The sequence below is a fragment of the Mobula hypostoma genome, chromosome 1, assembly GCF_963921235.1.
Source record: "Mobula hypostoma chromosome 1, sMobHyp1.1, whole genome shotgun sequence".
NCBI classification, from domain to species: Eukaryota; Metazoa; Chordata; class Chondrichthyes; order Myliobatiformes; family Myliobatidae; genus Mobula; species Mobula hypostoma.
Genome location: NC_086097.1, coordinates 188,493,265 through 188,514,579, shown reverse-complemented (window position 1 = coordinate 188,514,579; position 21,315 = coordinate 188,493,265). Strand labels below are relative to the sequence as shown.

At 41.6% G+C, this 21,315-nt stretch overlaps 1 protein-coding gene across 2 annotated transcripts in view; it reads left to right on the top strand.

The window, feature by feature from the left end:
* Positions 1 to 21,315, top strand: part of LOC134353586 (copine-3-like) — a 64,136-nt gene that overhangs the window by 17,134 nt on the left and 25,687 nt on the right. For both annotated transcript variants that reach the window (XM_063061677.1, XM_063061686.1), the window contains exons 2-10: positions 256 to 399; positions 1,038 to 1,217; positions 5,097 to 5,171; positions 10,307 to 10,378; positions 10,605 to 10,688; positions 14,959 to 15,048; positions 15,956 to 16,054; positions 19,445 to 19,531; positions 20,953 to 21,012. In XM_063061677.1, the coding sequence (XP_062917747.1) occupies positions 256 to 399; positions 1,038 to 1,217; positions 5,097 to 5,171; positions 10,307 to 10,378; positions 10,605 to 10,688; positions 14,959 to 15,048; positions 15,956 to 16,054; positions 19,445 to 19,531; positions 20,953 to 21,012 (891 nt within the window). The remainder of the gene's footprint in view (positions 1 to 255; positions 400 to 1,037; positions 1,218 to 5,096; positions 5,172 to 10,306; positions 10,379 to 10,604; positions 10,689 to 14,958; positions 15,049 to 15,955; positions 16,055 to 19,444; positions 19,532 to 20,952; positions 21,013 to 21,315) is intronic.

The following is a 21,315-nucleotide window of genomic DNA, read 5'->3' as shown; positions in this document are numbered from 1 at the left end:
CTTTCAACACTTCTAAAATCCAGCAACTGAATTTTGAGATCAACAAAACACAAAATTGTTATGTGATTATTTAATTGCCGGTAGCACAGCTTTAATTTTCTTTTGACTAAACCTAAATACAATAAGATAAAATGCTTTTTTTTTACCCAAAATATGGTCTGGATTTTTTTAAACGAATTTTCTTCGTGTTATGACTTCCAGTTGTACCTATTTGTACATTTTCAGTCCTCACTCAATGCAATCTGTGCTGTTTAGTTTGCAGGACAGCAGATGGCAGATTGTGTGACTAAAGTTGAACTAACCATCAGCTGTGACAACTTGTTGGATAAAGATGTTACTTCCAAATCGGATCCATTATGTACACTGCTCATTAACACGAGTGGAAATCAGTGGGCTGAAGTAAGTAATTTTTCTTTGGTTGTTTGCACATGTTACACATGCAAGAATAAGTTCGAACAATGGCATCTTTTATTCTTTATTTGAAGAACCTTTGCTAACTTGCTCATTGATTTACCTTTTCTATCTTTATGTCCTCATCCTGGTGGAATATAATTTATTTTTAAACATTGTATATCAGGCAATTACTTTCCATTAACACTGTTTACATAATTAACATCAACAATACTCTTTAGTTCTCTTTTGATCATGTGTCTTTCAACTGAGTTTGAATATAACATGGAACTCTACTAGAAATTAATGATATGTCTGTGGTCCTGACGGTCTGCATACTATGTGTTACTATATTGTTTAATGCATAAGTTATTTTCTTAATGGTTTGAACTCACAAAATGTGGTCCTCTGTATTTTTTTGGCTTGAAATTGGAGTCAGTATTACTATTGCTGTTCAGCTTTTGGAGAAGATAGATACTTTTTATATACAGTCACATCTGTAATAGTACTTGAGTGAAAGCATGAGGTGCTTTGTATTGTACGTCCAGCTGCTACTGGGCAGTGCACATTTACTCTGGAATATGCGGTTAGCATGCCTTGTATTTGTTCTCTAATGGTTTTAATAATAACATTTTGTTTTTCTCTAGATTGATCGCACGGAAAGAGTTAAAAACTGTCTCACTCCCAAGTTTGCTAAGAAGTTCCTGATTGATTACTACTTCGAGCAAGTTCAGAAACTGAAATTTGGAATTTATGATATTGACAACAAAACCATAGATTTGAGTGATGATGATTTCTTGGGGGAACTGGAATGCACTCTAGGACAGGTAAATATCAATAATGCTTTCATTATTTATCTTGATCACTAGAAATATCCCTGTGGTATTATGGAATGCTGCATTAAGAAAACCATTTGAAAGCAACATTATCTTGCTCCTTTTAACCAGATCTAGTCACATGAAGAGAATTATGTTTGTTTTAGCAGTATGCATATTATTACAGTTCCAACTATGAAAGCTTTTTGTATTACGTGTATTGCAAAAGTTACTCTTTTATATCTATCGAAATGCAATCTATTGAATTTTGACCAGTCGAGATGCTGATGCATCACACACTGAAATTAAATCAAGTGAAATTTTTGAATAGTTGGGCTAAGTACTGCAATTGGACTGTTGGATCAATTGTCAGGCAGTTGACAATAAACTCACATTGACATAGAGCTACTTCAGTTCCAGCTTTGTGGGGTTCATAACTTAAAATTCTGATGTCCAGACTTGTAAAGGATATTGCTGTTTTAAGTTTTTCATACTGGAATTAGTTTTCCACTTGTGACCCAGAAGTGCCTCTATGACAATGCGAGTTTATTGTCAAGTGCACAAGTAGAGTGAGGTATAGGTACAACGAACATTTTCCTGCAGCAGCATCACAAGTAGAGTGAGGTATAGGTACAACGAACATTTTCCTGCAGCAGCATCACAAGTAGAGTGAGGTATAGGTACAACAAACATTTTCCTGCAGCAGCATCACAAGTAGAGTGAGGTATAGGTACAACGAACATTTTCCTGCAGCAGCATCACAAGTAGAGTGAGGTATAGGTACAACGAACATTTTCCTGCAGCAGCATCACAAGTAGAGTGAGGTATAGGTACAACGAACATTTTCCTGCAGCAGCATCACAAGTAGAGTGAGGTATAGGTACAACGAACATTTTCCTGCAGCAGCATCGCAAGTAGAGTGAGGTATAGGTACAACGAACATTTTCCTGCAGCAGCGTCACAAGCTCTTGGGTTGAGACAACACAATATAAGTCATACAGGACAGTGAAGGAGGCTGTGCAAATCTGAGTTGTCCATGGTGATGCAGATGGTGGTCCCTCAGTTTACTTTCCTGAAGTAAGGTTAGGATTATGGTGCTGCAGGTTGTTTCAAGATTCTGATGGTTCAGCTGTTACTGAACCTGGTGCAGTGGGACTTGAGGTATATACACCTCTTGCCTGACTGTAGCAGTGAGATGCGGACATGACCTAGATTGTGGGGATCCTTGCTGTTAGATGCTGCTGCCTTGAGGCAGCCTTCCCGTCAGTGGTGGCGTGGGCTGTGACCACTGTCCTCTTATTGCAGCACCTCTGAATCAAATGCTCTAACTCATTCCTGCATGCTGATTCTCCATCATCCATGATTCAGCCAACAGTGGTGTCGTTGGTAAATCTACGGATGGTATTGGAGCTGGCCTTATCCGCACAATTGTGGGTGTAAAGAAAATTGAGTGGGGCACTAAGTACGTGGCCTTGAGATGCACCTTTTGTTGGTAATCAGTGAGGAGGAGATATGGGGGAAACCATATAATTACAACAAAAATTAAATTAACAAATTTATTAACAAATTAAAAAGGCAACTTGTTATTAAAGTAAAGATTGCAATGAAAACTTGAATCCGAGGTGGCCAATATCCTGGCGAGGAGGCTTGCTAATGCAATTGGGGAGGGTTTAAACTAGATTTGCCGGGGGGGGGTGGGAAGGGAAGAGGCAGAGGATGGGAAGGTTAGAGTACAAGTAGGGGGAGTTTGTGAGGAAGAATAGGCAGATGTTAGAGCAAAGATGCACTCACCCTGATGGTTTGAGATATGTCTGTTTTAATGCAACGAGTATCATAAACAAGGCGGATGAGCTTAGAGTGTGGATCAGTACGTGGAACTATGACATTGTGGCCATTACAGAGACTTGGATGTCTCAGGAGCAGGAATGGCTGCTGAGTGTGCCAGGCTTCAGATGTTTCAAAAAGAACAGAGAGGAAGACGTAAGAGGTCGGGGCATGGCATTGCTATTAGGGATAGTGTCATGGCTGTAGAAAAGGAGGGAAGTCATGGAGGGATGGTCTACTGAGTCAGTTGTGTAAAAGTCAGAAACAGGAAAGGGGCAATAACTCTACTGGGTGTTTTTTATAGACCCCCCCCCCCAATAGGAACAGGATATTGAAGAGCAGGTAGGGAGGCAGAATCTGGAATGGTGCAATAATAATAGGGTTGTTGTGATGGGAGAGTTTAACTTTCCTAATGTTGACTGGCATCTCCTTAGTGCAAGGGGTTTAGATGGGGTGGAGTTTGTTAGATGTATTCAAGAAGGTTTCCTGATGCAATATGTAGATACACTAACTAGAAGAGAGGCTGTATTATATTGGTACTGTATTGGGAAATGAACCTGGTCAGGTGTCAGATCTCTTAGTGGGAGAGCGTTTTGGAGATAGTGACCACAACTCTGTCTCCTTCACCATAGCACTGGAGAGGGGTAGTGGCAGACAATTTGGGAAAACATTTAATCGGGGTAGGGGGAAATATGACGCTATTAGTCAGGAACTTAGGAGCAAATGTTCTCAGGGAAATACTAAATTTCTGCCTTGCAAATATTCAGGGAACATTTGCATGGAGTTCTGCATAGGTATGTTCCATTGAGGCAAGGAAAGGATGGTCGGGTAAAAGAACCATGGTGTACAAAGGATGTGGAAAATCTAGTTAAGAAAAGCTTACAAAGGGTTCAAGAAACTAGGTACTGATAGAGTTCTAGAAAATTACAAGGTTGCCAGGAAGGAGCTTAAGAACGAAATTAGGAGAGCTAAAAGGGGCCATGAGAAGGCCATGGAGAGCAGGATTAAGAAAAACACTAAGGTTATGAAGAGCAAGTGATGAGCAGTGTGAGAGTAGGACAAACCATGTGGAATAGTGGAAACGCATGTTTGGAGTCAGAGGTACTTAAATACTTTGCTTCAGTATTCACCAGGAAAAAGGACCTTGCCAATTATGGGGATGACTTACAGTGAACTGACACTTGAGCATATAGACATTAAGAAAGAGGATGTACTGGAGCTTTTGAAAAGCATTGTTAGATAGGTTGCCAGGACTGGACGAGAAGTAACCCAGGCTACTGTGGGAAGCGAGGGAGGAGATTGTTGAGCGTCTGCCAATGATCTTTGCATCATCAATAGGGATGGGAGAAGTGCTTGAGGATTGGATAGTTGCAAATGCTGTCCCTTTGTTCAAGAAAGGGAGTATGGATAACCCAGTAAATTGTATACCAGTGAGTCTGACATCAGTGGTGGGCAAGTTGTTGGAGATCCTGAGAGGCAGGATTTATGTGCATTTGGGGAGACATAATCTGATTAGGGATAGTCAACATGGCTTTCTCAAGGGCAGATTGTGTCCTACAAGCCTGATTGAGCTCTTTGAGGATGTAACAAAACACGTTGAAGATAGAGCAGTGGATGTAGTGTAATAGATTTCAGTAAGATATTTGATCAGGTTCTCCATGGAAGGCTCATTCAGAAAGTAATGAGGCATGGGATCCAAGGAGACCTTGCTTTGTGGATCCAGAATTTGTATATGGGTGAAAGTTTTTAATACAGATAAGCAAGCCACTTTCCTATTTGTTTGCAAAATTTGAATATGGAATTTTGCAAAATTTGACTGCATCAATACTGAATGCCAACTGCAATTTCTAAATTGGAAGTAAAATTTACTGTTTGGCGAATGTTCTTGTACTTTTTAACTTTCATCAAAAACTTGTTAACTTGTCACTTGTATGTAATTTTGTTTGCTGCATGTTGCTGCTATTTGCTTTTATTTTTCATTCTCTTCCAACAATTCAGTGTATATCTTTGTTGAGGCTTCCTGTTCCTTTGGAAACTGAGTACATGCAATTGATCTGTTTTTGACAGATTGTCTCCAGCAGAAAACTGACCAGACCTCTCTTGCTGAAAAATAAATGCCCTGCAGGAAGAGGAACAATCACGGTATAGTCTTGTTTCATCTTTAGAAGTATATGTACATTGGTAAAAGCAACAAAAAAAATTGGATCAGTTGAAATTTGATAGGCGTTTAATTAGATCATGTAAATATTGATCTGCATGTTTTTTTGTTCTCTGTGTAATTCTCCTTTCCCAGCAGGAAGGCGATCCTATTCTGAAGTCTTCTGATGTCCTACTCAAGCATTTCAGATAATCAGTTAATTATCTGGTTTCAGATACTTTACCATGCTGTCACTAACCAGTGTTTTAATATAAGGGTTTTCTTTGTATTTGGACTTTGTCAAAGGAATCTCTCTTGAGAGAATAGTGGGTATATCCACAGAGCCAGTGTTCTGCTCAGGGTGTCAGATGTGGGATTTCCGGGAGACTTCCAGCCTCCCCAATGGCCACATCTGCACCAGGTGCATCGAGATGCAGCTTCTTAGCGGCTATGTTAGGGAACTGGAGCTGCAGCTCAGTGACCTTTGGCTCATTCAGGAAAGTAAAGCAGTGATAGACAGGAGCTACAGGGAGTTGGTCACCCCAAGGCTACAGGTGTCCAAGAAATGGATGACTGTCAGGAGAGGGAAGGGAGGATGCCAGATAGTGGAGAGGACCCCTGTGGCCGACTCCTCAACAATAAGTACTCCATTTTGAGTACTGTTGGGGGGACGATCTACCTGGGGGAAGCAACAGCAGCCATGCCTGTAGAACTGAGGCTGGCCCTGTGGCTCAGAAGGGTAGGGAACTGAAGAGAATGGCAGTAGTAATAGGTGAGTCTATGGTCAGGGGGACAGATAGGTGAGATTGTGGATGTGAAAAGGAAATATAGATGGTAGTTTGCCTCCCAGGTGCCAGGGTCCGGATTTTTCTGGACGTGTCCTCAATATCTTGGAAAGGGAGGGAGAACAGCCAGAAGTCATGGTACAAGTTGGTACCAACGACGTAGGTAGAAAAAGGGAGGAGGTCCTGAAAAAATAATACAGGAAGTTGAGAAAGCTGAGAAGCAGGACCTCAAGGGTAGTAATCTCAGGATTACTACCTGTGCCACATGACAGTGAGGATAGGAATAAAATGAGGTGGCAGACAAATGTGTGGATAAAGAATTGGAGTAGGGGGCAAGGATTCACATTTTCTGATAATTGGGACCTCTTCTGGGGCAGCTGGGACTGTACAAAAGGGACGGGTTGCACCTGAATCCAAGGGGGACCGATATTGTTGTGGGCAGGTCCACTAGAGCTGTTGGAAGTGGTTTAAACTAATATAGCAGGGGGATGAGAACCAGTATGATAGAGCTGAGGATGAGCCAACAGGTTTACAAGTAGATGATGGGTGTAACATGAATGTAAGGAAGGACAAGCCAATGACTGGGTGCAAATGCAGACAGAGTAAAGAGTTATATTGTACCAAAGAGGCAAAATTCAAAAGGGCGAAGAATGCAGGACTGAAGGCGCTGTATTTAAATGCGTGTAGCATTCTGAATAAGGTGGACTGACTTGTGGCGCACTTAGAGATTGGTCAGTATGACATTGTGGGCATCACTGAGTCGTGGCAGAAAGAAGGCCATAGTTGGGAGCTTAACATCAAAAGACATGCTTTGTATCGAAAGGACACGCAGGAAGGCATGGGCGGTGGTGTGACTTTATTGGTAAGAGATGGAATTATATCTTTACAAAGGGGTGACATAGGGTCAGAGAATGTTGAATCTTTGTGGGTGGAGTTAAGAAATTGTGGGGGTTAAAAAATAACATTGTGGGAATCACATAGGCCTCCAAATAGTAGCCAAGATGTTGGGTAGGGATTGCAAAGGGAGCTGGAAAAGGCATTTAGTAAGGGTAATGACACAATTGTAATTGGGGACTTCAATATGCAAGGGGTTTGGAAAATCAGGTTGGTGGTGGATCGCAGGAGAGGGAATTTGTTACATGCCTACGAGATGGCTTTTTAGAGCAGCTTGTACTTGAGTCTTCTCAATGAAAGGCTATTTTAGATTGGGTATTGTGTAACATCCCAGATCTTATTAGTGGGCTTACGTAAAGGAGCCCTTAGGAGGCAGTGATCATAGTATGATTGAATTCATACTGCAGTTGGAGAGGAAGAAGCAGAAGTCACATGTATCAGTATCACAATGGAAGAAAGGGAATTACAAAGGCATGAGAGAGGAGCTTGCCCAGGTGAATTGGAGGAGGATACTGGCTGGGATGATGGCAGAGCAGAGATGCTGATGTTTCTGGGAAAAGTTCACCAGGCGTGGGATAGGTATGTCCCACAGAGGAAGAAGTTCTCATATGGCAGTGATAGGCAACCGTGGCTGGCGAAGGAAGTTAAGGACTGCATAAAAGCCAAGGAAAGGACATATAAGGTAGCAAAAGTGAGTGGGATAATTGGGAAGCATTTGAAATCCAACAAAAGACGACCAAAAAAGCTGTAAAAAGGGAGAAGATGAAACATGAGGGCAAACTAGCCAATAATATAAAGCAGGGAAGTGTATGTTGATATTGGGCCACTGGTGAGGCAGTAATGGGGGACAAAGAAATGGCAGATGAGCTTAAGGGGTACTTTGCATCTGTCTTCTCTGTGGAGGACTCTAGCAGTGTGCCAGAGGTCTGTGAGAGTCAGGGAGCAGGAGTGAGTGCCATTGCTATTATAAAGGGAAAAAGTGCTAGACATCTCAAAGGTCTTAAGGTGGATAAGTCACCTGGACTACATCCCAGAGTCCTGAGAGAAGTTGCTGAAGAGATAACAGATGCATTAGTCATGATCTTTCAAGAATCACTTGATTCTGGCATGGTCCCAGGGGACTGGAAGATTGCAAATATCACTCCACTCTTGAAGAAGGGAGGAAGGCAAAAGAAAGGAAATTATAGGCCAGTTAGCCTAACCTCAGTGCTTGAGTCTATTATCAGTGCTGAGGTTTCGGCTACTTGGAGACTAATGATCTAAGTCAAAATTAGGGTGGTTTCTGTAAAGGAAAATCTTGCCCGACAGATCTGTTAGAGTTCTTCAAGGAGGTGTCAAGTAGGGTGGACAAAAGAGAGGCAGTGGATGTCCTTGTATTTTCAGAAGACATTTGATGAGGTGCCACATGTGAGGCTGCTTAACAAGATTGGCGTTACGCTGGCGTTACAGGAAAGATGCTGGCATGGATAGAGGAATGACTGACAGGCAGGAGGCAGCAAGTGGGAATAAAGGGGGCCTTTTCTGTTTGGCTGCCGGTGACTAGTGGTGTTCCTTGGACCACCACTACTTTTCACATTGTTTGTCAGTGACTCGGATAATAGAATTGGTGGGCTTGTGGCAAAGTTTACAGATGATACAAAGATAGGTGGAGGGGTAGGTATTGCTGAGAAAGCAATGCGATTGCAGCAGGACTTGGACAAATTGGAAGAATGCCAAAAAAGTGGCAGCTTGAATACAGTGTTGGGAAATGTATGATAATGCATTTTTGTCAAAGGAATGATACTGGGGACTATTATCTAAACAGGGAGAAGGTTCAAGTATCAGAGTTGCAGAGGGACTTGGGAGTCCTGGTGCAAGACACCCAGAAGGTTAATTTACGGGTTAAGTCTGTGGTAGAGCCAAATGCAATGTTGGCATTCATTTCAAGGGGAATAGAATCTAAAAGTAAGGTGATAATGCTGAGCCTTTATAAGACAGTAGTCAGGCTGCAAGGAGTCTTGTCAGTTGTTTTGGGCCCCATATCTCAGAAAGGATGTGTTATCATTGGAGAGAGTCCAGAGGAGATTCAATAGGTTCAATAGGTACATTTATCGTCAGAGAAATGTATACAATATACATCTTGAAATACTTTTTCTTCGCAAACATCCATGAAAACAACAGAGGATTGCCCCAAAGAATAAATGACAGTTAAATGTTAGAACCCCAAAGCCACTGCTCCCCCTCCCACACATAAGCAGCAGCAAAGTGACAAACCCCCCCCCCCATCCTACCAGCAGAAAAAAGCATCGGCACCCCCCACTGAGCACTCAAGCATGCAGCAAAGCAACAATAAAGACACAGACCTGCAGTACCCCAAAGACTGCTTGTTCACCTGGTGATCCGACATACGACAGGCTCTGTCTCTCCCTAATGAGGGAAAAAAGAGGTGTCCCCATTTCACAGCGAGAGGGGAGAAATAAGAAAGCAACTTGCTGATTTATGGTGTTAAAAGTCTGTTGCGTAGCTTTTTCTGAGCTCTGTGCCCAAAGAACTTGGGTCTCTGGGCACGCAGCCAGCTCGCTGCTTATGATCTTCCATCTCCCATGATGCATCAGGCGGCGGCTCCAGACTTGAATCCGCCCGCCTCCAGAGCCATGAAAATCCACCACCCTGAAGGTGCACTAGTCTTCCAGGCCGCATCCTTGGCATAACGAAAAGTGGCTGGTCATCAGGCCCTGAGAGCAGGTCCCGTTTCTGCAAAGAATTGAAGTCAGCATGTAACTCCAGATCAGGGTCTCCAAAAGAACCTTGAAAGGGGGGGAAAAAAGAGATTTCGGGAGTGAAAGGGATTAACGTATGAGGAGCGTTTGGCGGCTTTGGGCCTATACTCGCTGGAAATTAGAAGAATGCACGGGGAGCTCATTGAAACCTACCGAATGTTGAAAGGACTAGATAGGGTGGATACGGAGAGGATGTTTCCTATAGTGTGGTTATCCAGAATTACAGGGCATAACCTCAAAATTGAGCGGTGACCTTTCAGAATAGAAATAAGGAGGAATTTTTTTAGCTAGAGTGTAACGAATCTATGGAATGTTCTGCGCCGACTGCAGTGGAGGCCAAGTCCGTGGGTATATTTAATATAGAAGTTGATAGCTTTCTGAGTGGTCAGAGCATCAAAGAATATGTTGAGAAGGCTGGTGTATGGGTTTGAGTGATATCTGGGATCAGCCATGATGGAATGGCGGAGTAGACTCAATGGGCTGAATGGCCAAATTCTGCTCGTATGTCTCATGGTCTGAACAGTACTGCACTGACATAAATTTCTGTTTGAAATTGCTGCATTTTGGAGCTGATTATTTTGGCACAGGGTATTTGTCTGGTTCTCACCTCAAATATGGGTTGGCCTGACATTATGAGGTATTGCCTCTTCATTTCTATTTCAAAAATATTGTAAATTGATTTCTATTTTATTTGTTTTTAAGATCTATGCTGAGGAAGTGAAAGACAACAGAGTGGTAAATTTTGAGGCTCAAGCACGGAACCTGGATAATAAGGTAGGTGTTTTGTAGTAAGCTGAAAATATGTCGGCTTTATCACTTAAAAGGAAGAGGCAGTATCTGAGATCCTCAATAGCTCTGGCTAGTGAACAGTATTTATTTGTCATTTTCTCTTTCACATTGTTTTTTTTATTATGTTTCTAGTTTGTGTATAATTTTGAAGTAGTATTTGTACAATTATGGCTCACATTTTCTGTCTGGAAATAATGTCTTTTCTGATCAGGATTTCTTTGGGAAGTCAGATCCCTACCTGGAGTTTCACAAACAGACTGAAGATGGAAAATGGCAAATGGTTCATAGAACAGAGGTAAGAGTCAGAATCTGAGGAGCAGATTGATTGATTTACTGAAGCAGCATGGACTAGAACCTCCCGGCCCTTTGAGTCACGCCACCCCAGCAGCCCCCGATTAACTCTAACCTAATCACGGGACAACTTACAAAGACCAGTTAACTTACCTGCTTTGTCTTTGGACTGTGGGAGGAAACAGGGCCCCTGGGGAAAACTCATGCATTCCACTGTGAGGGCGTACAGACTCCTTACAGAACAGCGCTGGAATTGAACTCCGAACTCCGGAACGCCCTGTGCTGTAGTAGCATCGCGCTAACTGCTGCACCGTCGTGGTGCCCAGATGACACCTTAACTGTGTCTAATAAGCATAACGTTCAAACTGTCTGCTAAGTTGTTCTCTTCAAATACATGTCGACTGAGGAGCTGTCTTTCACCTACATCGTCATAATGAGGAGACAGAGAAATAGTGACATGATATCAAAGTTGTTTATTGTACTTTTCAGCACATGACTTCCTGCCTAAAGTACTTCAGCCCCTGTGCTGATTATAATTAATATATTCATGTAAAGAGCGTGCAGGAGAAGCTTTTCCATGTTCAACAAGATATGAATTTGAACTTGGGGGACACGTAGTGGACACTATGAATATGCTTCAATACTAAAATGTGTGAATCAAATATCGCTGTGATGATTGTACGTTCTAGTACCAATTGTTTGGCGACAATAAAGTATAAAGTATATAAATTAAAGCTGCTTTGGAACAGAGGGGGAAATTTGACTGGTTGGATTAGAGATGTAAAATAATGGTTGCTGAGTTTAGTGACATGGTGTCATGACAACAATCTTTCCCTCAATGTCAAAAGGGCTGATCATTGACTTTAGAAAGGGGGAGCCCTTCAAGATTAATTTTCATTCAACCATACACCTGAATTCAGCCAAACAAATCAGTTTTCCTGTGGGCAAGCTACTAACAGCCACAGACAGCATATATAGTTATAATAGCAGAAAAACGTAGTCAGTGTACACATGCACTGAAGTTGGGCACTTGTTCCTGTCTACACCAGCAGTGTTGAGCTTGAGAGCATTAAGTCCTTGGGTGTCAACATCACTGGTAGTCTGTCCTGGACCAATCATATTGATGTCACAGCCAAGGAAGCTATCCAAGGCCTCTGCTACCTCAGGAGGCTAAAGAAATAAGGTACGCCCCCATCAAATTTTCCCAATTTTTATCAATGCACCTTAGAAAGCATTTGGTCTGGATTCATAATGACTTGGTGTGGCAACTGTGTTATAATTCAGAAAAGAGTAAATTGGATAACTGGGATAAATGACAGAAGTTTAACATTCATTCCTATTATACCACAGGTGGATCTTTGCAGGCTATACCATGCACCCTATTTAATGTAGAGGTGTATAGATTTACTAAACAGATAACCTAAATAAGGGATTACTGGCAAGAGAAAATCTGCAAATGCTAGAAGTCAAAGTAATACACACAAAATGCTGGAGGAACTCAGCAGGCCAGGCAGCATCTATGGAAAAGAGTAAACAGTCCACGTTTTGGGCCGAGACCCTTCCTCAGGACGGGAAAAAAGAGATAAGAAGTCAGAGTAAGAAGGTGAGGGAAGAAGAGGAAGAAATACAAGATAGTAGGTGATGGGTGAATCTGGGAGATGTGAAGTAAAGAGCTGGGATTGGTGAAAGAGATGAAGGGCTGGAGGTAGGGGAATCTGATAGGAGAGAACTGAAGGTCATGGAAAAAATGGAAGAGGAAGGAGCACCAGAGGGGAAGGTGATGGGGAGGGAAATGAGAATGGGGAATGGTGAAGGTGAAGAGGGGGCAATTACCAGAAGTTAGAGAAATCTATGTTCATGCCATCAGGTTGGAGGCTGCGCAAATGGAATATAAGGTGTTGCTCCTCCAACCTGAGTGTGGCCTCACCGCTGCAGTATAGGCCATGGACTGACATGTTGGAATGGGAAGTAGACTTAAAAAGTGATTACTGGTGTGAAGAATAAGATAAAAATGGTCCTCTATTACATAGGAAAATTAGGGTTGCGGTAGTTTAAAAAAAATCAAACTTCCATAGAAAGGATTGAAGAAATATTTTCATCTGGAAGTCAGTCAGGCTCTCTACGTTCTGTTTTCCATTGCCAGGTATAATGTTCTTCAGAATTTTATTGTATGACTGCTGAAATTGATCATTTTCTTAACTGTTTATTAGAAAAATGAGTAACCTGATTCTGTGTTCTGCATGCACATAATGCACTTGCATTCAGAGGTACCAGCATGTGTGCATTGATATCCAAATGCATCTAGTGCACACTTTCGCAAACACACACAAAATGCTGGTGAACGCAGCAGGCCAGGCAGCATCTATGGGAAGAAGTACAGTCGACGTTTCGGGCCGAGACCCTTCATCAGGACTAACTGAAAGAAGAGCTAGTAAGAGGTTTGAAAATGGGAGGGGGTGGGGGAGATCCAAAATGATAGGAGAAGACAGGAGGGAGAGGGAAGAAGCTAAGAGCTGGAAAGTTAATTGGCAAAAGGGATACAGAGTTGGAGAAGGGGGAGGGTCATGGGACAGGAGGCTTAGGGAGAAAGAAAGGGAAAGGGACCCAAGAGGAAGATGGAGAGCAGGCAAGGAGTGATTGTGAGTGGGACAGAGAGAGAAGGAAAAAAAAGAAGGGGGGGAATAAAAATAAATAAGGGATGGGGTAAGGAAAGAAGGAGGCGCATTAACGGAAGTTAGAGAAGTCAATGTTCATGCTATCAGGTTGGAGGCTACCCATACGGAATATAAGGTGTTGTTCCTCCAACCTGAGTGTGGCTTCATCTTGACAGTAGAGGAGGCCATGGATGGATATATCAGAATGGGAATGGGACGTGGAATTGAAGTGTGTGGCCACTGGGAGATCCTGCCTTCTCTGACGGACAGAGCGTAGGTGTTCAGCGAAACGGTCTCCCAGTCTGCGTGGGGTCTCACCAATATATAGAAGGCCACATCAGGAGCACCAGACACAGTATATCACACCAGCCGACTCACAGGTGAAGTGATGCCACACCTGGAAGGACTGTCTGGGGCCCTGAATGGTAGTGAGGGAGGAAGTGCAAGGGCAGGTGTAGCACTTGTTCTGCTTACATGGATAAGTGCCTGGAGGGAGATCAGTGGGAAGGGATGGGGGGGGGGAACGAATGGACAAGGGAGTCGGGTAGGGAGCAATCCCTGCGGAAAGCAGAAAGGGGGAGGGGGAGGGAAAGATGTGCTTAGTGGTGGGATCTTGTTGGAGGTGGCGGAAGTTACGGAGAATTATATGTTGGACCCGGAGGCTGGTGGGGTGGTAGGTGAGGACAAGGTGAATCCTATCCCTAGTGGGATGGCGGGCGGATGGGGTGAGAGCAGATGTGCGTAAAGTGGGAGAGATGCGTTTGAGAGCAGAGTTGATGGTGGAGGAAGGGAAGCCCCTTACTTTAAAAAAGGAAGACATCTCCTTCGTCCTGGAATGAAAAGCCTCATCCACTTTTGAATACCACTTGAAAAATTGAGTTGTACGTAAAGCTCCCACAGACATTGCAACACACATCAAAGTTGCTGGTGAATGCAGCAGGCCAGGCAGCATCTCTAGGAAGAGATACAGTCGACGTTTCAGGCCGAGACCCTTCGTCGGGACAGACGACAGACGAAGATGATGTGTGTTGCTTGAATTTCCAGCATCTGCAGAATTCCTGTTGTTCACAGACATTGCAGATGACTTAGTGTTGGGCACGTGGCCAACTGGTTAAGGCGTTCGTCTAGTTACCTCAAGGTTGCTAGTTTGAGCCTCAGCTGTGGCAGAGTGTGTGTGCCCTTGAGCAAGGCACTTAATCACACATTGCTGTAGTCCGTGCGAGGAGTGGCGCCCACATAGACTTCCAATATGCGCCTTGTAAAGCATGAAAATGCCCGATGCAGGCCTCTCATGGTCTGAGTCGACGTTCCCTCCTCAGAAGCAGATATTCACAATGATCAAGGCCTGTTTTGGTTCAGTTTAAAAGGTAACCTGGCAGATCAGATCCTAGTATGTGGTATCAGGCACTTCAGGTTGTCTACAGGTAGGTCCCCTTTAAGATCTGTACTTACCTTGTGCTATGGATCTCCCCCCTGCACCACATCACGCTGTTCCAGTTCCATTAACATCCCAAAAATTGCGTGTTTTCTGTAAATGTTTTTTATAATGTAATGGTGTTTTAAGATGTAAAAATGTAAGCAGTATGCTATGTTACTAATGTAAATTTTTTAAATATTTAGGTAATAAAGAATAACCTAAATCCTAGTTGGAAACCTTTCAAAATCCCTTTGCGATCCCTGGGTAATGGTGATTTTCAGAGGAGTATCAAGGTAAATTTCAGTTTACTGACATAGATTCAGAAATGACAATTTTCTCAGTCTTTTCACCATGGTTCTTTTTGTAAAATGGAAGCAACTTGTAACCATTAATGCCATCAGTATTGAAAATATTGACTAAAAAGTGCAAATACATTGTTTACAGTGAACAAATAAAGCTAGGCAGTAAATGTATGGTGCTTATTCATTTTTGTTGCACAAACAGCAAAAACCAGAAGCCTATGGTGCAGGGCTAACAATTTACAACATTAAGTGAAGTTGATTTGAGCCAATTTGTCATATATTTGCCTTTCCTATTTATACTAGTAACGTTTAAGCAAGATCTGCTTGGGTATGAGTTAATGCACATTTCTGCTGTGCATTTATCATCTAATTGTTTATCTTGTTTAAAGGATGATAATGGATTTAAATATGTTAATTTATTCAGGCTCCAAGTCTTGAAAACACTCAATGTCCAATTAGCTGAAAGTAATTTGCCAGAAATTCAACTCCTTGCTTACTGGTGCTCGATGTGCTACATGGAGTACTTTTCAGATGGAAAGTTCAGCTGGTTGACACTACCGCACAACACGTTTGGTGCCAATGGCTGGGAATAAGCTTATTGACAGCATTTTGTTGTTCCTTTTCCAGTCTTCACATTTTTGTCTACGTCAAAAAAGCTAACTGTCTGCTGGTTTCTGCTATTTTTTCATTGATAATCATGCTTATAGTATACATTTTCTGAATGAATTATTTATGATCCAAGATCCTCCAGTCAACAAAGAATGGTAAAATGCTAAGGGATATGAAATCCTTCAACAATAATGGACACTCTTAACTGCAGATTAGAACAGCAGGGTACAAACATCTGATGTGCCAGTTTATGCAGATTGCAACAAAACTAAATGTAGTTTTTTTGCAGGTGGAGTGCTATGATTATGATAATGATGGATCACATGACCTAATCGGTATATTTGAGACAAGCATGTCAAAACTACAAGGAGCATCCTATAGCTCACCGGTAGGCCTTACATTGAACGTGCATCACAGAATCTGTATTTGATTTGGGTCTAGTAATGTTTGTGACGTGTTTGAGTCTGCTCTCTTTATGCTTAAGGGTAAAAAAAAATTATGGGAGTCATATAGACTGCCATATCTTAGCCAAGATGTGGGTTTGAGATTACAAAAGGAGTTGGAAAGGGCCTGTAATAAGGGTAATGTAACATTTGTAATGGGGACTTCAATATGCAAGGATATTGGGAAAGTCAGGTTGATGTCGCATTGCAAGGGAGAGAATTTGGTGGATGCCTATGGAATGGCTTTTTAGAGTAGCTTGAGATTGAGCCTACTCAGGGAAAACCCACCTTACATTGGGTTTTGTGTAATAACCCAGATCTTGTAAGGGTTTAATGTAAAGGAACCTTTGGGAGGCAGTGATCATAATATAATTGAATTCATACCGAAATTTGAGAGTGAGAAGCAGAATTCACATGTATCAGCATCACATTGGAATAAAGGGAATTACAAAGGCATGAGAGAGGAGCTTGCCCAGGTGGATTGGAGGAGGATAATGGTGGGGATGACGGCAGAGCAGAGATGGCTGACGTTTCTGGGAATAGTTCACAAGGCGCAGGATAGGTATGTCTCCCAAGAAGTTGTTCTCAAATGGTAGGGGAAGGCAACCATGGCTGACAAGGAAAGTTAAGGACTGCATAAACTTAATGGAGAGAAGGCAGGTACAGGGTTCTGAGTTGGATGATCAGCCATGATCATACTGAATGGCGGTGCAGGCTCGAAGGGCCGAAAGGCCTACTCCTGCACCTACTTTCTATGTTTCTATAAAAGCCAAGGAAAGGGGATGTAAGGTAGCAAAATTGTGTGGGAAGTTGGATGATTGGGAAACTGTTAAAATCCAACAAAAGTAACTAAAAAAGCTGTAAAAAGGGAAAAGATGAAATATGAGGGCAGACTAGTCTATAATATAAAGCAGAATACCAAAAGTTTTTTCCAGTTATATAAAGAGGAAAAGGGAGATGAGAGTTGATATTGGACCACTGGAAAATGATGCCGGTGAGGTAGTAAAGAGGGACAAAAAAGGCAGATGAATTTAATGGATACTTTGCATCTGTCTTCACTGTTGGAGGCACGAGCAGTGTGCCAGAGGTCAGTGAATGTCATGGAGCAGGAGTGAGTGCCATTGCTATTACAAAGACTGCACTTAGGGTATTATCAACAGTCTTGGGCCCCATAGCTCAGAATGGATGTGTTGTCATTAGAGAGTGTCCAGAGGAGGTTCATGAAGATGATTCCGGGAATGATGGGGTTAACATATGAGCATTCGGCAGCTTTGGGCCTGTACTCACTGGAATTTGGAAGAATTGGGGGAGGATCTCATTGAAACCTACTGAATGTTGAAAGGACTAGATGAGGTGGATGTGGAGAGGATGTTTCCTATGGTGGAATATCCAGAACTAGAGGGCACAGCCTCAAAATTGAGAGACAACCCTTTAGAAAAGAGGTTTAAGGAAGAATTTTTTTTTAGCTAGAGAGTAGTGAACCTGTGGACTGCTGTGCCACAGACAGCTGTGGAGACCAAGACCATGCGTATATTTAAAGCACAAATTAATCGTTTCCTGATCGGTCAGAACATCAGAGGCTATGCCGAGAAGGCAGGTGTATGGGGTTGAGAGGGACCCATGGTCAGCCATGATAGAATGGCAGAGTAGACTCGATGGGCTGAATATAAAACATAGAATAGTACAGCACATTACAGGCCCTTCGGCCCACAATGTTGTGCTGACCCTTAAACCCTGCCTCCCATATGACCCCCCCCCACCTTAAATTCCTCCATATACCTGTCTAGTAGTCTCTTAAACTTCACTAGTGTATCTGCCTCCACCACTGACTCAGGCAGTGCATTCCACGCACCAACAACTCTCTGAGTAAAAAACCTTCCTCTAATATCCCCCTTGAACTTCCCACCCCTTACCTTAAAGCCATGTCCTCTTGTATTGAGCAGTGGTGCCCTGGGGAAGAGGCGCTGGCTATCCACTCTATCTATTCCTCTTATTATGTCTTACGCTCGTCTGAGTCTTTCAGTATTTCTATCATCACTTATCACAAGTTTTGATTTTTGCCTCAGATATTTTACTGTACATTCTAAATACTTTGTGTTATTCCTTCCTTTGTTGCTATTTGATTTGTTACTCACATTTCTGCATTTATGAATTAGTGTGTTGGATTCTTCCATTTGTCTTGGTCTTGCATTTATTTTGTGTTAACTACTCATTATGTTAAAAATTAATATATTTAGAATGCTGCTCAGCCTTCTACAATGACAATATTCTCCACTCTCCTGAGTGTGGATATTTTCCTTTATTAGAAACTACTTGATAGTTTTGATAGTTTGCTTGCATTTGATATTCATTTGAAATCTGAAGTACACTTTCTGTAGTTACTTCTATAGCACCTTGAATTGGGAAGGGGCAGGGAGAGGGGAATAAGATTTGGGGGGGCGGGAAGAGGAAGGGAGAGGTGAGGGAGCTGGAATCACCAGAGAGACATCCTGTAGTGATCAGTGCATCAATTGTTTGGAACCAAAGACCTTACCTGGTGACTCAGGGCTGGGCACATCTGCACTCGTGCCACTAGCACTCTTTCTCTGTCACCTGTCCCACCCACACCCTCCCGCAGCACTCCACCCTCACTACTCCCAATATCCTCTGCTTCTGACAGATTTACAAATTTGCTCTCTGTTCCACAATGACAAATGGAGTACTGTGCAAAAGTTTTAGTTATGTATCTAAAACTCATGCAGTACTGTATGTTGCACCTCCTAACTATATTTTAATAATATCTGAAATTTAGCGATTTTATAAAATGTTAAGAACGCTTGTACCAACTTTAACTTCTGATATCTTTTATAGCTTAGCCTGTACTGTAATTTACTAAGTAAAATAATTGTGAAATGGTTACTTCTATTTAGACAGTTTATAACTAGCTTGTCTGTAAGACCAGACTTCTGATCACCTATCCTAACATCTCATTGTTCAGTTTACTAAACACACTTTATTCCTTCCACTTTTTAAGTCTCATATTTCTTTCCTTTTTTAATGACTTTGACTCAATGCTATATCTTGTTTACTTTCTACTGAAGTATCTATGGAGTCTCCACTCTAATAGAGTTTGACAAAAAAATTCTAGGTATTACAGTGTTCCTTGCATGCATCTAGTATTTGCTACTTACACCCAACAATGCTTTTGCATACCAATCATGCTAATACAGTTACATTAGATATCTGTACTATTGAGTTTTGGTGTATAATTGCAGTGGTAATTTTAAACTTCTGTATTTGAGAATTGTCATTGCAATTGGTCTTTCAATTAACTAATTCCTCCTGCTTCCCTGCAGATGGAGTTTGAGTGCATTCATCCAAAGAAGAAACAAAAAAAGAAAAGCTACAAAAACTCAGGAATTGTCACTTTTAAATTATGCCAGGTAAGAAGCATTAGATCTTTGAGGAAGGAGGTTAGCCTTATAAATAGCAAAATTTGTTTGTCAACCTCTACCCCTGTCCTTTCTACCCCACACCTCTCCTCCATCAATACCTTTTGTTTTGTGACTGTTTTTCATGCCAGGGTTAAACTGGAACAGCATTTATAAAGTAATGATTCTAAATTAGTTGACTGCAGATACGTGCAGACTAAAAGTTTGATGCTATGATCTAGAAGACAGTTGGGAATTCCACACTGTAATGTGGATAAGGGCTGGACACAAAATGCTAGTAATGTTGAAAGCAAAGCACTATATCTGCAGGATAGCTTCTTACAAAGAAATGCTGCACTCAAATTATGAGGCACATGGATAAGGTTATTAGGCAAGGTCTTTACCCCAGGGTTATGGAGCCAACAACAAGAGGACATAGGTTTAAAGTTACAGAGAAAGATTTAAAAGGATTTGAGGCACGTGCTCATGATATAGAGGGTGGTGAGTATGTGCAACGCGTAGAGTCGAGTAAATTTACAGCATTTAAGAGATTTGGACAGGTATGTAGGTAAGAAAGATACAGGATAAATGCAGCCAGATTGCATTATCTCAGTGAGGCAACTCAGTTGGCATGGACGGAGTGGGACTGAAGGACCTATTTCCATGTATTCCTATGACATCAGAGGTAATCGTCGAAGTAGTAGATATTCAAATAAAGATAGGTTGATATAAAAAGTGAAATAATTAGAGGAACACATTGTGATATGTCGCCTTTTCCATATTGTTGCATCAATTCTCTAAAACCCTGATTCCTGCTAATTATGATCAGAAGGCCAGTCAGTACTTGGCTTAGAATTGATGCCAATACATTATCCGCCATTGGAATTAACTGGCCCTTAATTACTTGTTTATTCATTACATTGTTCTTAAACTGTGGTACAATGTTGTACTCTGACACCATCCTTTCAACCAGGACAGATTAGAAAATGATCTTCCTTAATTCCTTGGAAAGCCTAGGATATATTTCATTTGGATTTGGCAATTTATCCACTTTCAAAGATGCTAAAATCATTATTAGTAGCTATTTTATTATCTTTAACCCATCCAATATTTTTCAATTGCTTCAGGGTTCAGAACATTTTTCCTTTAGTAGAAATTTAGCTAAGAAATATTTTGCTGTGGATCTAGTAATTCATTCGTAGGTTTTCTGCTTGATCTCTGCAAGCAATCAATAAATTATTTTGTGGCTTGTTCCTGTTAAGAATCACAAAATGTATTTTTATTTGCAAATTCCAAATGCATTTGCATTTATCAAATGAGAATGAAGCATTAAATCCTCCTAAATCACACAAATGGTTTGCAGAAACACTTATGGCTGACACTTACTCAAAAATAAACAACATTGTTTTAGTTCTCTTGTGCTTAATCTACAGGTTGTGAAGGAGTACACTTTCTTGGATTACGTTATGGGAGGCTGTCAACTGAATTTTACTGTGAGTAAAACATTCCTATTGGTGAAAATGAAATTTTGTCACTGCCTGGTGTTAATTAATTCTCAAAGGAGATCAGTGTGAAGTACAGATACCTGCAGACTCGCACCCACATCAAATATTTGAAAAAAGTATAGAATTAGTTTTCAAACAGGATTAATAGCTTGTTTATGAAAGTCTTTTTTACATAATTCTTGTAGTTTGGTTTTCTATTTATGAGCATCATTTTTGACTCTGTGTTTCGCGGTTAGGAAAATTCATCCAGAAGTAAAGTTAGACATTTAAAAAAAAATTGAATGAGTCAAA